This window comes from Aethalodelphis obliquidens, unplaced genomic scaffold (assembly GCF_003676395.1).
Source record: "Aethalodelphis obliquidens isolate GAN/ISIS:26980383/991018 unplaced genomic scaffold, ASM367639v1 scaffold5, whole genome shotgun sequence".
Lineage (NCBI taxonomy): Eukaryota > Metazoa > Chordata > Mammalia > Artiodactyla > Delphinidae > Aethalodelphis > Aethalodelphis obliquidens.
This window is the reverse complement of record NW_020837949.1, coordinates 54,146,704-54,162,924: the sequence shown is the minus strand read 5'-3', so window position 1 is coordinate 54,162,924 and position 16,221 is coordinate 54,146,704. Positions and strand designations below refer to the sequence as shown.

The following is a 16,221-nucleotide window of genomic DNA, read 5'->3' as shown; positions in this document are numbered from 1 at the left end:
GTAACACAACACTGTAAATCAACTATACTCCAATAAAAATTTTTTTTAATTAGCCACACTCTTCAAGAAACAAAGGGAGAAGACTCAAATCAACAGAATTGGAAATGAAAAAGGAGAAGTAACAACTGACACTGCAGAAAAACAAAAGATCATGAGAGATTACTACAAGCAACTCTATGCCAATAAAATGGACAACCTGGAAGAAACGGACAAATTCTTAGAAATGCACAACCTGCCAAGACTGAATCAGGAAGAAATAGAAAATATGAACAGACCAATCACAAGCACTGAAATTGAAACTGTGATTAAAAATCTTCCAACAAACAAAAGCCCAGGACCAGATGACTTCACAGGCGAATTCTATCAAACATTTAGAGAAGAGCTAACACCTATCCTTCTCAAACTCTTCCAAAATATAGCAGAGGGAGGAACACTCCCAAACTCATTCTATGAGGCCACCATCACCCTGATACCAAAACCAGACAAGGATGTCACAAAGAAAGAAAACTACAGGCCAATATCACTGATGAACATAGATGCAAAAATCCTCAAAACAATACTAGCAAACAGAATCCAACAACACATTAAACTGATCATACACCATGATCAAGTGAGGTTTATTCCAGGAATGCAAGGATTCTTCAATATACGCAGATCAATCAATGTGATACACCACATTAACAAATTGAAGGAGAAAAACCATATGATCATCTCAATAGATGCAGAGAAAGATTTTGACAAAATTCAACACCCATTTATGATAAAAACCATCCAGAAAGTAGGCACAGAGGGAACTTTCCTCAACATAATAAAGGCCATATATGACAAAGCCACAGCCAACATCGTCCTCAACGGTGAAAAACTGAAAGCATTTCCACTAAGATCAGGAACAAGACAAGGTTGCCCACTCTCACCACTCTTATTCAACACAGTTTTGGAAGTTTTAGCCACAGCAATCAGAGAAGAAAAGGAAATAAAAGGAATCCAAATCGGAAAAGAAGAAGTAAAGCTGTCACTGTTTGCAGATGACATGATACTATACATAGAGAATCCTAAAGATGCTACCAGAAAACTACTAGAGCTAATCAATGAATTTGGTAAAGTAGCAGGATACAAAATTAATGCACACAAATCTCTGGCATTCCTATACACTAATGATGAAAAATCTGAAAGTGAAATCAAGAAAACACTCCCATTTACCATTGCAACAAAAAGAATAAAATATCTAGGAATAAATCTACCTAAGGAGACAAAAGACCTGTATGCAGAAAATTATAAGACACTGATGAAAGAAATTAAAGATGATCCAAATAGATGGAGAGATATATCATGTTCTTGGATTGGAAGAATCAACATTGTGAAAATGACTCTACTACCCAAAGCAATCTACAGATTCAATGCAATCCCTATCAAACTACCACTGGCATTTTTCACAGAACTAGAACATAAAATCTCACAATTTGTATGGAAACACAAAAGACCCCGAATAGCCAAAGGAATCTTGAGAATGAAAACGGAGCTGGAGGAATCAGGCTCCCTGACTTCAGAGTATACTACAAAGCTACAATAATCAAGACAGTATGGTACTGGCACAAAAACAGAAAGACAGATCAATGGAACAGGATAGAAAGCCCAGAGATAAACCCACGCACATATGGTCACCTTATCTTTGATCAAGGAGGCAGGAATGTACAGTGGAGAAAGGACAGCCTCTTCAATAAGTGGTGCTGGGAAAACTGGACAGCTACATGTAAAAGTATGAGATTAGATCACTCCCTAACACCATACACAAAAATAAACTCAAAATGGATTAAACACCTAAATGTAAGGCCAGACACTATCAAACTCTTAGAGGAAAACATAGACAGAACACTCTATGACATAAATCACAGCAGGATCCTTTTTGACCCACCTCCTAGAGAAATGGAAATAAAAACAAAAATAAACAAATGGGACCTAATGAAACTGCAAAGCTTTTGCACAGCAAAGGAAACCATAAACAAGACCAAAAGACAACCCTCAGAATGGGAGACAACATTTGCAAATGAAGCAACTGACAAAGGATTAATCTCCAAAATTTATAAGCAGCTCATGCAGCTCAATAACAAAAAAAACAAACAACCCAATCCAAAAATGGGCAGAAGATCTAAACAGACATTTCTCCAAAGAAGATATACAGATTGCCAACAAACACATGAAAGAATGCTCAACATCATTAATCATTAGAGAAATGCAAATCAAAACTACAATGAGATATCATCTCACACCAGTTAGAATGGTCATCATCAAAAAATCTTGAAACAATAAATGCTGGAGAGGGTGTGGAGAAAAGGGAACCCTCTAGCACTGCTGGTGGGAATGTAAATTGATACAGCCACTGTGGAGAACAGTATGGAGGTTCCTTAAAAAACTACAAATAGAACTACCATATGACCCAGCAATCCCACTACTGGGCATATACCCTGAGAAAACCATAATTCAAAAAGAGTCATGTACCAAAATGTTCATTGCAGCTCTATTTACAATAGCCCGGAGATGGAAACAACCTAAGTGTCCATCATCGGATGAATGGATAAAGAAGATGTGGCACATATATACAGTGGACTATTACTCAGCCATAAAAAGAAACAAAATTGAGCTATTTGTAATGAGGTGGATGGACCCAGAGTCTGTCATACAGAGTGAAGTAAGTCAGAAAGAGAAAGACAAATACCATATGCTAACACATATATATGGAATTTAAGAAAAAAAATGTCATGAAAAACCTAGGGGTAAGACAGGTATAAAGACACAGACCTACTAGAGAATGGACATGAGGATATGGGGAGGGGGAAGGGTGAGCTGTGACAAGGCGAGAGAGAGGCATGGACATTTATACACTACCAAACGTAAGGTAGATAGCTAGTGGGAAGCAGCCGCATAGCACAGGGAGATCAGCTCGGTGCTTTGTGACCGCCTGCAGGGGTGGGATAGGGAGGGTGGGAGGGAGGGAGACGCAAGAGGGAAGAGATATGGGAACGTATGTATATGTATAACTGATTCACTTTGTTATAAAACAGAAACTAACACACCATTGTAAAGCAATTATACTCCAATAAAGATGTAAAAAAAAAAAAAGTAGCAATGGAATGGAAATCTTGTCCAAAATAAATTTATCCAATAGAAAAGGGAAGGGGAGCAGTGAGTGTTCTATTTCATGCAGGCACCTCCTATATGGAAAGCCACAAATCACTTTGGTGAAATAAGGGGAAAAATAACTAGGAAGTCACTGTGAAGTTGCTTAGAATAGTGGAGAATACAAATGATAAAAAACTAAAGAGAAATTACAATACTGGCACAGAGGAAAGATATGAGAATCACAGGGAAAAAATGGCTATGTACCCCTAGACTTTATCATTAACAAAGGGGTAGAGTAAGCATAGATTTTAAGAAAGCAGATTTTAACATTTCCCCCCCACACAAAATAAATGGAGATAAAAATTAAGAACTCAACTCTGGAGTTGGACTGACTGTATCTAAATCCTGGCTCTGCCCCTTAGCTGTGTGATTGTGGGCAAGTTACTCAAACTTTATGGGCCTCAGTTTCTACATCTATAAAACGAGGGAAATAATCTCATCCCAAAGCTTTTCCAGAACTGGTAAAAGAAACAAAGGAAAAAGTAATAGGTGACATTCATTTAACACGTGAGACACGGTTCTAAGCGCTGCAAAGGTATTCGTTCATAAATACTCTTCACAGCTGTGTGAAACCAATTCCATTATCAGCCCTATTTTAATAGGTGAGAAAATTGAGCTTAACCTAGTGTTCAATAAATATCAGCTTTATTTCATGACCCTAATTACCAAGGGAAAGCACCAAGAGAGACAGAAGATTCACATAAATAGACGTTATTTTAAAATTACAACTAGTATCAATGAAGAAAAATTGGCCAAAAGGAGAAACCAATGTGTTACACAGAAAGTTTAATGGTGTGTTTGAAGTTTTAAAGAACACCAATAAAAAGAGAAGAGACATTTAAGAAGGATAATGTTCTCTTAGGACTAAGTCCTAAATGAGATGAAGCTGGCAAGAAAAATGATTTCAGATTTATATATTATCAGAACAAGAAAGGGGGAGACCAATTATCAGGGACATATGAATAGAGATCAAGTGACAGAGAAAGGAGAGCTCCTCAAATTTCTTCATCCAGAATGTATTTCAAGTGTTTTCTTAATCATTTTCTCTCTCCCTAAAAAGAGAGTAAAATCCGACTCCCTTGTTATAATCCATATACGTACTCAATCCCCTCCCATTTAGTTTAAAGCCAAAACAACAAAAACACTTTTGCCCCTTCTTCTTGTTCTCCTTTCCTCCTCTGCCTCACTCCTCAAAAGAACAGCTTGCATTTCAGCCTCCATTTTTTCCCCTTTCTCTCTTGACCCAAAGCAATAACGTCTCCAGCCCCACCAGCTCCCTGCACATACTTAAGAAAAACCTTCCTAATTGCAAATTTAATGGGTCCTTTTCAGGACTCATCTGATTTGTCTTTGCTGAATATCTGACACCATCATCTGCATTTTCAGCAACTCTCTTCCTTCCTTGGTGCTTGGCTGGTTTTCTTGTGCTCTCCCTAGGCAATCCCTCTCATACTATTTGGTTCTTCCTTTGTCCAACTCTGTTGGTGTTCTAGTCTTTCATCTCTTCTATTTCACTCAGAGATGAGATATATTCTATTTTAATATAACCATCTTCCGTGCTTTACTTTGGGCAGTGTCCCAGGTGCACTCAACTCTCCAGAGCTTAACATTGAAAGTTTCCCAGGACATAAAGTGGGGGAAAAAAAAGTGTCACTGTTTAACCCAGCCCATTGCCTTCTCATTAGGAATTCAGCTTCCTCTGGGATCCCCAACAGGCCTCGTTTGTAACATTTACTTAGTTTCCCAGTATCTCTTCTTTCTCCTAAGAGGTTTAATCAGACACACAACAAAAGCCATTGGTTCCTTTTCTGCTTCCTCAGGGGCTTTTTTGTCTGTCAGTACCTGTGCTGCGCGCTAAGCTGCTTCAGAATTCACTCTCTTGTCTCACCCATCAGGCCAACTAGGAATGACGTCTATCTTATTCTCAGTTGAGTTACAACAGGGCTTTCGACTGTTAACCAAAGTTCCTAGTGTTTACAATTTTCCCTGGCTCAGTCTGTGCTGGTGGATCTGTAGGATCATTGATTAAAATCCCTGAAAACAGAGATAGTTAAAAACACAGCAATCCCAAGGAGACCATTTTGAACTAGAGACAGAACTATCTTTTAAATTTTCAAATGATTTGTTTATACAGGGAAATATATATTTCCTTGAACCACAGAAGGAAGGGAGCACATATTTGCTTGGAATCAAACATTAAGCATGAAAAATGTCTCATGCCTGAAATCTTTAAAATAATTTCCTGTCTATTTGTTGAGCTCAGATATTTTTCTGAATAAAAGCCACTGAGCATGTATTATCTTTCCAGTTGTCAGATTTTAGTGACAAAGGAAGACATCACTCTCCAGTTCATTATGATGGGGCAACAAACAAGAGCCTGAACTTAAACTTCAGGGGCAACCCAAGCATACTTAGGGAAAGAATCAGATCAAACCCCACTCCTTTTTTCCAAAGACTTCCTTTTTGATCCTGGCCTACCAGATCTCATATTCCTTAAAAAGCAGCCCAAATCGACAGTGTCTACAATCCAATTTTGCACTTGATTACCCTATGCAATTTGGAGTCCTAAATTTTCAAATACATGCCATCTCTCCATTATTATAATTGCTCCTAATGGTATAGTATACTCCTTTTGTATGCATCAGTGCTAAACAGACTGCAAGCATTTGACTAAAATTCATTGACACTACAACGCATTAGCTTTGGGCTCTAAAAGCTCCTGGTTTCACCCAAGCCCCACCTTACTCATTAATTCATGTTTCAAATTTCCAATATTTCTGCTACCTTGAGTTACTCTGAGCCTATCATTTATGTCATGAGTAGTAAGGGATCTGGTTAAGTCATCTGCATTTTAGACTGATCAGTTGCTATTTCACAAACTTCCTGAAGTCTAGTCTCCATACCTTGCTGTCCAAGAGCATGTGCTGTACCTAAAACTCATTAATTGGCCACGAAACTTTTTAAGTTAATTGACAAATCTTCATTAGAGGTTCAATGATAATCACAAACAATTCAAAAAACCTCCCAAACGTTCACTACAATTAATGCTTCTAAATACTCGATTGGTCTCCATAGTACAACACTTTAATCAAATTTTGTTTTTTGGCAAAATGTTTTAGCAAGTTCTAGAGGAATAAAGCACTACATAAGGAAGGTGATCATACATTTTATCATCCAAATGGAGACACCGAATAGTAAAAACACTGAATTAGCAAAAAGGAGCGCTATTAATAATTACACAAAGACAACAAGCATAAACCAGGACTGTCCCAAGCAAACCATTACATAAGGTCCCCCTCTACACAAAGCACCTTACACCAAACTGGATCTTTAGCCTTCTTGGGAATATTATGTAAAAGAGTGAGGTCAATCCAAGAAGTAGTCAATGAATATGTGGTCAGAAAAGATAAGTGAAAGACCTCTGTGCAAAGGTAAGAGCAAAGATTTAATTCCCTACTAAAATGAAATCCAAACTGTATTGTGAGGTATTAAAACATGGCCCAAAGATTATTTGACATTCTTCACTAAGAGGTACAGTCTGTGTTCCCCTCCCCTTGAATCTGGTCTCTTCAAATACTTGATAAATAAAGTAGGTGAAAGTGACACTGTGCCAGTTCTGGGCACAGGCCTTAAAATATAGGCAGCTTCCACTTTCTGTACCTTGGGATCTTCCCAGACCGGGGCACGAATCCGTGTCCCCTGCATCGGTAGGCAGACTCTCAACCACTGCGTCATCAGGGAAGCCCTATCACTTTACTTTTAACCTAAGTCTTTATACTTAAGGTGGGTTTTTGGTAAACAACATATAGTTGGGTCTTGGTTTTTATCTACTTTGACAATACCTGTCTTTTAATTGGTGTATTTAGACCAATTACATTCTAAGTGATTTTCATATAAGTGTATTAATAGCTATCCTGTTTGTAAACTGTTTTCTATTCATTGTACGTCCTTTTCCTTCTTTTTCTGCCCCCTCTGATTTTAACTGAGCATTTTATATGATTCCATTTTATATCTTTTTAGTGAATCATATATGGATCCCTCATATCCCAGTCCAGCTGTGCAAAATGATACCACATGGAGCAAAAACAAGCTTTTCCTGTCCGGCCCTTTCCCAAGAGTAGGTTCATGAACAAAATAAATGATAGTTGTTGTTTTAACTCTCTAAGCTTTGGGGCGGTTCATCTTGCAGTAACATGTAAGCAGAACATTCCTAAGACGGTCCTCAAGGCCTTGCCAACTTTTCAAAACTCAGTTCATACCGATCTCCCCTGAACTCCCAGTCACATGGGGCTCTCCAAGTCTGTAGAAAATACCAAGCTCTTCTTAGGGGTCTGGCCTGAAACACTCTTATCCGTGCTCTTTACCTGGTTGGTCACATCTCCTCCTTCAGATCTAAGTGTAAATGTCCCCTCTCAGCAACGCTTCCACTGTCCATCCAACTAAGGTATACTCATTGCCCACCTCTCTCCCTCACATAAACATATATAACCCACCGCTCTCTATCTTAGTTATTTTTCATAGCTCTCTTTTCCTCTTTGCAATTTAAAATTACAGATGTATCTGCTGACTCGAGTAATCTTTGCCTTCCCCACTAGATGACAGGTTCCATGGCAAGAGAAACTCATTACATATCCATTGCCTGGCCCAGTACACAGAACACAGTATGGGCTCAGTAAATGTCTCCGACGGAAAGAGCTCTTTTAAATGCGCAATGCCTCTCTGCATTGCTTGTTTAGACCCGGGCTTCTCAACTTTGGCACTATTGACACTTTGGACCAAACAATTCTTTGTTGCGGGAGACTGTCCTGTTCATTTGTACGATGTTTCACAACATCCCTGGCCTCTAGATGCCAGTAGCACCACTACCGCTCCCTGAGTTATGAAACCAAAAATGTCTCCAGATATCAGCAAATGTATCCTGGTTTAAAATAAAAGGATGACAGTAACAATGAACAACTCAGGAATGTGGGTTTGCTTTACACTGAAACCAATCTTATCGTCATGTCCTTCCTCTAGTCCTCCTCAAAAACCACTTAAACTGAACTAAGTGGTTTAAGTGGGAGAGAGATCCTAGGAGCCCTGACATTATGATAATTGGAAATTTCTACACTAACTCTTTCAAAATATTCCTCCACTATCCAAGGAATGCCTCCATTTTCACCAGCTGGACTACAACTCTGAAGACAGGAAATATCACTGATTGTTTTGAGGGTCTCCCAATCAAATGATCAAAGACCCTGATAATAAAAATGGCTAACAGAGGCCAACATTAAAACACTGTCTAATACAAAAGTTATCCCTGTACAGTTTGGTCTAATAATTGAAATCATGGTTCTTGCTTAAACAATATACTCACTGTCACTTTTGTCAAAAAGATTAGGTATTGTTTGTTTATCTGCTGCCAGCTAAATGGAACCAGCTGTACCCATGATCCAGCTCCTAATGCCTTACATTCTTCCTGAAAAGGAAGTCAGGGCTGAATCTGCAATTTGAATAGGCTTTAAGGTTTTTGAAAATAAAATTAGCAGATGTTGGTGGGTGGGCTATTATCCTCCTTGGAGTAGGTAAGGATAAGAACTCTACTTTCATCTGTACACAAGGAGCACCAGATCTGAAAATCACATGACACAAAGTCCATTCATTTCATTAGGTTTTTTTTAAAAATCCAGTTTCTCTTGCACACTGTAATGCCATATTTTATGCATTAAATTACAAAGTTAACACTGATTGTATTATCATAGTATGATGCCATTTTCATATCCTGTGACTAATAGTGTGGTTACAGGCTTGATCTTTGAAGTGAGCTGTGATAATAAGCCTATGGACCCAAAGTCTAAAAGAAATCAGAGCAGACCTAATGAGAAACAGAGAGTGCAGCAGAGCCCGTAAAATGTAATCAGATTTGCCTCTCTTTTGTACAGAGTTCCTGTTTCTGGGTAGATAACCTCTCAGGATGCTGGAAGTCGGCATGACAGTCCAGGTGTCAACACTTAAGATTGAAACTTCAGTGAACCAGGAGTCCAGTGTTTTCCATCTGGGGATTTCTGACTTTCAGAATTCTGCAAACTCCTCCGGATAGTGTTTCAGTGGAGCTGACCTTCAGGGCCAGCAGTAAGAGCCACCTCTTTAATCTCACAGATTCTGAAAAGGTGGGTGACTGCTGCTGCCTTTCTTCTTGCTGCTGCTTGTTTTAATTAGCAGTATTTCTTCCTCCTATTTCTCAGGTGGCTTTGAAGAGCTCTTTGAAATGTATTTAGTGTATTTCAGTCTTGGTTTGGCCTAGTCTCTCAATTTATGAGGTCGTTGAATTCAAGTTCAATGATTCAGCACACGCTGGCAGAATGAAATGCTAAAAGAAGACTGGCATTTTCAATCACATAAATCTCGTGTTACATAAAGTGACCAAATTCCTCCATTGTTCTTATGGACCTGAGATAACAATTTACAGCTGGCACAGACCAGTTTGGGCTGGCTCCTCTGTTTAGCGGGCTCCCGCAGGAGTAAGGTTTTGGCATCTTCACCTCAACAGAAACCGAAGATAAGCAGGAAAAAATGACCAGAAATCAGGGTCATCTGTGGGAGGACTTAGTCTGAGTAAGTCCAATACTCTAATTCCAGAGACGGAACAAAGAGCAAACTTTTTCTTTCTGTAAATGACACTAGAAGCATGAGAAAGGCAAAAGCAAGCAGCTACAGCCTCACGATCCTTTACAGTAGGAAGGAAAAGAGAGGAGTCTGTCCCAGGCAAGAGTAAAGGTTTATAGCTTCTCACCACTCGGGGAAGGGTGTGGAACCCGGGAGAACTGGGGGTTCAGGCATGGGGTCGGGGGGAACTCGGGTGCACTGAGGAACACACAGGTCCCACCATACTCCAAGTTTGGGAGTTGAGGTGGCTGGTGCTCATAGCTCTTACCTACAACAGCCAGGCATCCGTGGGTGCTCACATATAAACAACCCACCAACCTGTCCAAATTATACTGTCTAATGCCAATCCCACTTGAACACTCAAACATAACACTTTCGCTTTTATCAAAATTTGCACAATAATTCAAATAAATAATTCATTTTACTTTAAGGCCCTCAGGCTTTAACAGATTTTGTGAAGAGTCTGGTGAAAATTTCATTATACGTGGTGAGAGGACCAAGTCCCAAAAGGGAACTCTCCCAAGGAGTCCTACAAGTATACACAGTGATGAGGGAGGCTGGATTTAAAAGCACATGAGGCTGTGAATTCCGTCACCACTGGAGAGCACACATTTAAAATACTTTATTCAACCTCATCTTCTCTTCCTTCCTTTTGAAACCCCACAGCATTTTACCTGGGCCTTTCTTACTGCATTCTATCTTATATAGAATACACTACGTTCTAACTCATACAGAATTCTTTACATATAGGGACCGTCTCCCGTCCAGACTGTTAAGTTTCCTGAGGGCAGAATCTGTATCTAAATTCCCTCTTTTTCACCTACAGCATAGAAGGGGCATAAAAACAACATAACAAACACTCGTCATTAATTAAATAAGCTAAAAAACTGTTAACCAGTCTCTTAATGTATTGATACAAATGTCCTTGGGAAACAGATGATTTCAAGGGGCTGAACTAAAGACATTTTTAAATGCCACATGTTTTAAAATGTAGCATATTATACACTGCATGATTTTTTAAAATCCTAAATTAAATGCTACAGGGATTTAGAAGAGAGAACATAACCAGGAAATCAAACTAGGATAAAGATTAGTAGCAAGAGTGATGATAAACTGCCTCCCTTCCCCAGACAGAAACACACACATGCACAAAGAAAGTATTAAGAAGCTGGAGAACACTGGTTTCAAAACAAAACAAAACAAATCTCTACTCAAATATAAAACCGTGGGAAGTTCAAAGCTTTTTTTTTTTAAATAGGAAAACTTATTTGTGAGTGTTGTATGTTGAAATGGTTGCAGTTAACCAGCCACATTCTTCAGAGGCAAGCTCATTACCAAGAGGGCTACACAGTACAGGAATCTCAGTCAACTTCTCGCCAACTTATGTATCCCTACAGGAATAAGAAACTCAAGAGAATTCAAGAGTAATAAAAAGTCTTTGTACTTCTTCTCAGGTTTCTAAACAATGGCTGACAGCAACTGTATCAAAGTCAACAATTACACAAATCTTTTGATGGGGGGATATCCTTTGCTCATATATTTGAACCATGAAATAAAAGACGACTTACATATATCATAAATGGAGATGAAGAAGAATATTATCATGAACACAATGCCAAATTAGTGAGGTTTGAAATCAATGAGTGTTATAGATTGAACTGTATCCTCCAAAAAAGAAATGTTGAAGTTCTAACCCCTAAAACCTCAGAATGTGACCTTATTTGGAAATAGGGTCTTTATAGAAGTAATCAAGCTAAAGTGAGGTCATTACAGTGGGCCCTAATCCAAAATGACTAGTAGTCTTATAAAAAGGGGAAATTTGGATGTGGAGACAAACACACCAAGAGAGAGAACACCATGTGACCATAAAGGCAGACATCAGGGTGATGCATCTACGAGCCAGGAATGCCAAAGATTGCCAGCACACCGCAGAAGCTATGAGAGAGGCATGGAACAGATTCTCCCTTACAGGACCAACCCTCAGAAAGAAACCAACTCTGCCAATACCTTGATCTTAGGTCTAGCCTCCAGAACTAAGAGATGATAAATTTCTGTTGTTTTAGCCACCCACTCTATGGTATTTGTTTTAGCAGTCCTAGCAAACGAATACAATGAGGTTTATTGCAAAATCCAAACTTGACACCTGTAATTCAATACACATATATATAAAATGCTCACCAACTGAGTATCATGGGTATCTCTACAAATGCCATGCAGCTTTGTTGCAAGATAACGATAGCTGCTCTTGGGGTAGATGCTAAATATAACGTTTAAAGATGGAGGCAGGGATGCAGACAGCTATGGGAAAGCGGTGAGGCGTACTGGAACAGGGATCCTAACATTCAGTTGACTCTTTAAATTACATAGTGCTTTAGGAGACACACCAAATTCAGCTCTCTTAATGTTGCTAGATGGCACGTAACTGTTGTTCTTTGGCCTGACCTTGCCACCATAAAGCAAATAAGCACAAGCAGCCTGCCATCTCCTAAAGCAGGTGAGTGGTCAATGGCTTTCATCTCCAGCTGGAGGAAATTAAATAGTACATGTGACCAGCAAGATTTAAACTGCTTGAGAAATGCTGACAAGATACATTGAGACCTGATGGAGTGAAAAGTATTAACTGTCCAGAACTATCCTTCTCAAAGATTGCAGTCTTTCTTTTATTTGGGCATAATAAATGGAGAATGTTTCAACTATCTTTCAAGATTTTGTCATAAATCTTAAAGTTAAACATTTAATAGTTATTATCTTGCATCTGGAAATTAGCTGAGCATATCTCTGGTGGGAAGGCACTTCAAAATGACTGGTTTGTTTCCTTATAATGAAATAGTACGTTTGCTTCTGTTTGATCCACCATTAAAACAAATCAGAGCATCTGGGAGAACCATCTAGAATACTCAACAAGGACCAAGTCTTTCCAAGAAGGCCTTATCCTGTGGAAGCAGTATGTAAAATGGTTAGGAAAAGATGACCTCAAACCATAAACACATGAGCCAAGACAAGTTCTGTCACTAATAACCTGTACTGACTTGGACAAGTGACTAAATTTCTCTAAGCACCAAGATGTCTGGTCCAGCAGAGATTATAATAATATAAAAATGGGACCTTTCTTATAGAGTATTGTGAAGAATAAATGAGACAATGAATACAACATATTTTACACAAAATAATTGCTTAATCCAGTATAGTTATCTTCACCTTATTAACGTGAAAGGTTCAAGTAATTTTTACACAGTAGAGTACTATTTTTCCTTAGGAAAAAATACCAAAACTTGGGACACAACCACTATTGAAATTAACTCAACCATTTATGCCATTACCATGACATTCCATAATGCTTAAGAGACACAGTGAAGCCATTAACAGCCCTCTAGATTTTTTTTTTCCTTCCCCATCATATTTTTCTTCTATTCAAATTTTTTAAAGGTTTTTTTTGGGCAAATGTCTGAGAGTCAAAATTAATACTCTATTTTGATCTACAGCATTTCTGAATTTCCTTACTTACAAATCTTCCTTTATCAGGAATATTCCTTCATCTTAACTTGAAAACTATGAACAAAGGTATAAGACTGCATTCCAGAAAAGCCACAGAGTACCTAAATAAGCACATAGTCAAAATTTCCAATTATGTGTTTAGAATGATCCTTCAGAGAACTGTCTTCTCTATCTCTTTAATTACTTAGCTTAGTTAGTAATTCAATTACTGCTGAGTAATTAGTTAGAATTTCCTATCTTACACAATGACTTAAAAGGGAGACAATAACAAGGATAGTTTAGAAAAAATTTTTTCAACACTGCTTGGTACTGTTATTAAGGTAAAATGAGGCTTTTGTCTCCTGTAGTTATTTCAGGAAGAGTATTAAAAGTTTCTACAAGCTACATGCCACCAAATCTGTGCTCTTACTCAATATGGGAGAGGGAGGAGGCCTCAGAAACATACAGGGGCAAGCTTTTTAAGAACCCAAATCTGTGCCCTGACCCTTAGAGAATGTGGGGGAAGAGGACAAAGGGGGGAAGAGTTGTTTCTCTGTGTGGAAATATATGCGGCATGACGCCAAAGGACACAGGAAGAAAGAGTTTGCAGTTTGTTTAATTAAGTGACTTCTGAAAGATGGAGTAAAAGCTCAAGTTAAAAAGATGTCAGGAATAATCAATACATTTGGCTTTGTCAAATCAGTACTCTTATTCTTAAGCAAACGCTAAACCTCCATGAGAAATTAATCACATCATTCACCTGGAAATGAATTCTCATTTGAGGGTTCCAATGAGAGAAAGAGAAAACAAAGTTGGAAGAGAGGAAGGACAGAAAAGATAAATTGGACAGGTCTGCAAAACTGTTTGCTCACGGAGAAAAGCAATTCTTTTACAACTCTTTTACAATCGTTAAAACAATGACAACAACGATAACAACAAAAAACCTGAGGGAGGAAAATCTATTGTGTATTAAATAAAAATTATTTAAACATACTGTTACTTACTAGTAAGAGAACAGGTATATTTTACATGTGAAATATTCAAAAATTAATGAACTTACTTGCTTTTTCCTTTGTATACTGTAGCATAAGATCCTTCTCCTAGTTTTTCCAGTTTTTCATATGAGTCAGCTTTTCCAAATTTGGGACTTGTTGGCTAAAAATGAAGCAGAGGGTAAACAAAATAGATTGTATCAGACTAATTAACAATGACTAGGGGGGACGAGGGGAAGATGGCGGAAGAGTAAGACGCGGAGATCACCTTCCTCCCCACAGATACACCAGAAATACATCTACACGTGGAACAACTCCTACAGAACACATACTGAACGCTGGCAGAAGACCTCAGACCTCCCAAAAAGCAAGAAACTCCCCACGTACCTGGGTAGGGCAAAAGAAAGAACAGAGACAAAAGAATAGGGATGGGACCTGCACCAGTGGGAGGGAGCAGTGAAGGCCGAAAAGTTTCCACACACTAGGAAGCCCCTTCGCGGGCGGAGACTGCGGGTGGCGGCGGAGGGGGAAAGCTTCGAAGCGGCGGAGGAGAGCACAGCAACAGGGTGCGGAGGGAAAAGTGGAGAGATTCCCGCACAGAGGATCAATGCCGACCAGCACTCACCAGCCCGAGAGGCTTGTCTGCTCACCCGCTGGGGCGGGCGGGGCTGAGAGCTGAGGCTCCAGCTTTGTTCAGAGCGCAGGGAGAGGACTGGGGTTGGCGGCGTGAACACAGCCTGAAGGGGTTAGTGCACCACGGCTAGCCCGGAGGGAGTCCGGGAAAAGGTCTGGAGCCGCGGAAGAGGCAAGAGACTTTTTCTTCCCTCTTTGTTTCCTGGTGCGCGAGGAGACAGGATTGAGAGTGCTCCTTAAAGGAGCTCCAGAGACAGGCGCGAGCCGCGGCTGAAAGCGCGGACCCCAGAGACGGGCGAGAGACATTAAGGCTGCTGCTGCCGCCAGCAAGGGGACTCTGCGAGCACAGGTCACTATCCACACCCCCCTTCCAGGGAGCCTGTGCAGCCCGCCACGGCCAGGTTCCTGGGATCCAGGGACAACTTCCCCGGGAGAACGCACAGCGCGCCTCCGGTTGGTGCAACGTCACGCCGGCGCGCAGGCCCGCCCCACACTCCGTGCCCCTCCCTCCGCCGGCCTGAGTGAGCCAGAGCCTCCTAATCAGCGGCTCCTTTAACCCCGTCCCGTCTGAGCGAAGAACAGACGCCCTCCAGCGACCTGAACGCAGAAGCGGGGCCCAATCCAAAGATGAGCCCCTGGGAGTTGTGCGAACAAAGAAGAGAAAGGGAAATCTCTCCCAGCAGCCTCAGGTGCAGCGGATTAAAGCTCCACAATCAACTTAATGTGCCCTGCATCTGTGGAATACCTGAATAGACAACGAATCATCCCAAATTGAGGTGGACTCCGAGAGCAAGATGTATTATTTTTTCCCCTTTTCCTCTTTTTCTGAGTGTGTATGTGTATGCTTCTGTGTGAGATTTTGTCTGTATAGCTTTGCTTGCACCATTTGTCCTAGGGTTCTACCCGTCCGTTTTTTTTTTTTCTTAATAATTAATTTTAATAACTTTATTTTACTTTATCTTCCTTCTTTCTTTCCTTCCTTCCCTCCTTTAGACAACAAATCATCCCAAATTCAGGAGGGGGACTTTGACAGCAAGATTTATGCTTTTTTCCCCTTTTCCTCCTTTTGTCAGTGTGTATGTGTATGCTTCTGTGTGAGATTTCGTCTGTATAGCTTTGCTTCCACCATTTGTCCCAAGATTCTATCCATTTTTTTAAAATTTTTTTCTTAATAATTATTTTTTAATTTAATAACTCTATTATATTTTACTTTATTTTACTTTATCTTCCTTCCTTCTTTCTTTTTTCCTTCCTTCCTGCCTTCCTCCCACCGTCCCTCCCTCCCTCCCTTTCTTTCTTT

At 39.8% G+C, this 16,221-nt stretch overlaps 1 protein-coding gene across 5 annotated transcripts in view; it reads right to left on the bottom strand.

Annotated features, from left to right (window-relative positions):
- Positions 1–16,221, bottom strand: part of CDK14 (cyclin dependent kinase 14) — a 704,276-nt gene that overhangs the window by 400,513 nt on the left and 287,542 nt on the right. For all 5 annotated transcript variants that reach the window (XM_027102392.1, XM_027102393.1, XM_027102395.1 and 2 more), the window contains one exon: positions 14,357–14,451. In XM_027102392.1, coding sequence (XP_026958193.1) covers positions 14,357–14,451 — 95 coding nt within the window. The remainder of the gene's footprint in view (positions 1–14,356; positions 14,452–16,221) is intronic.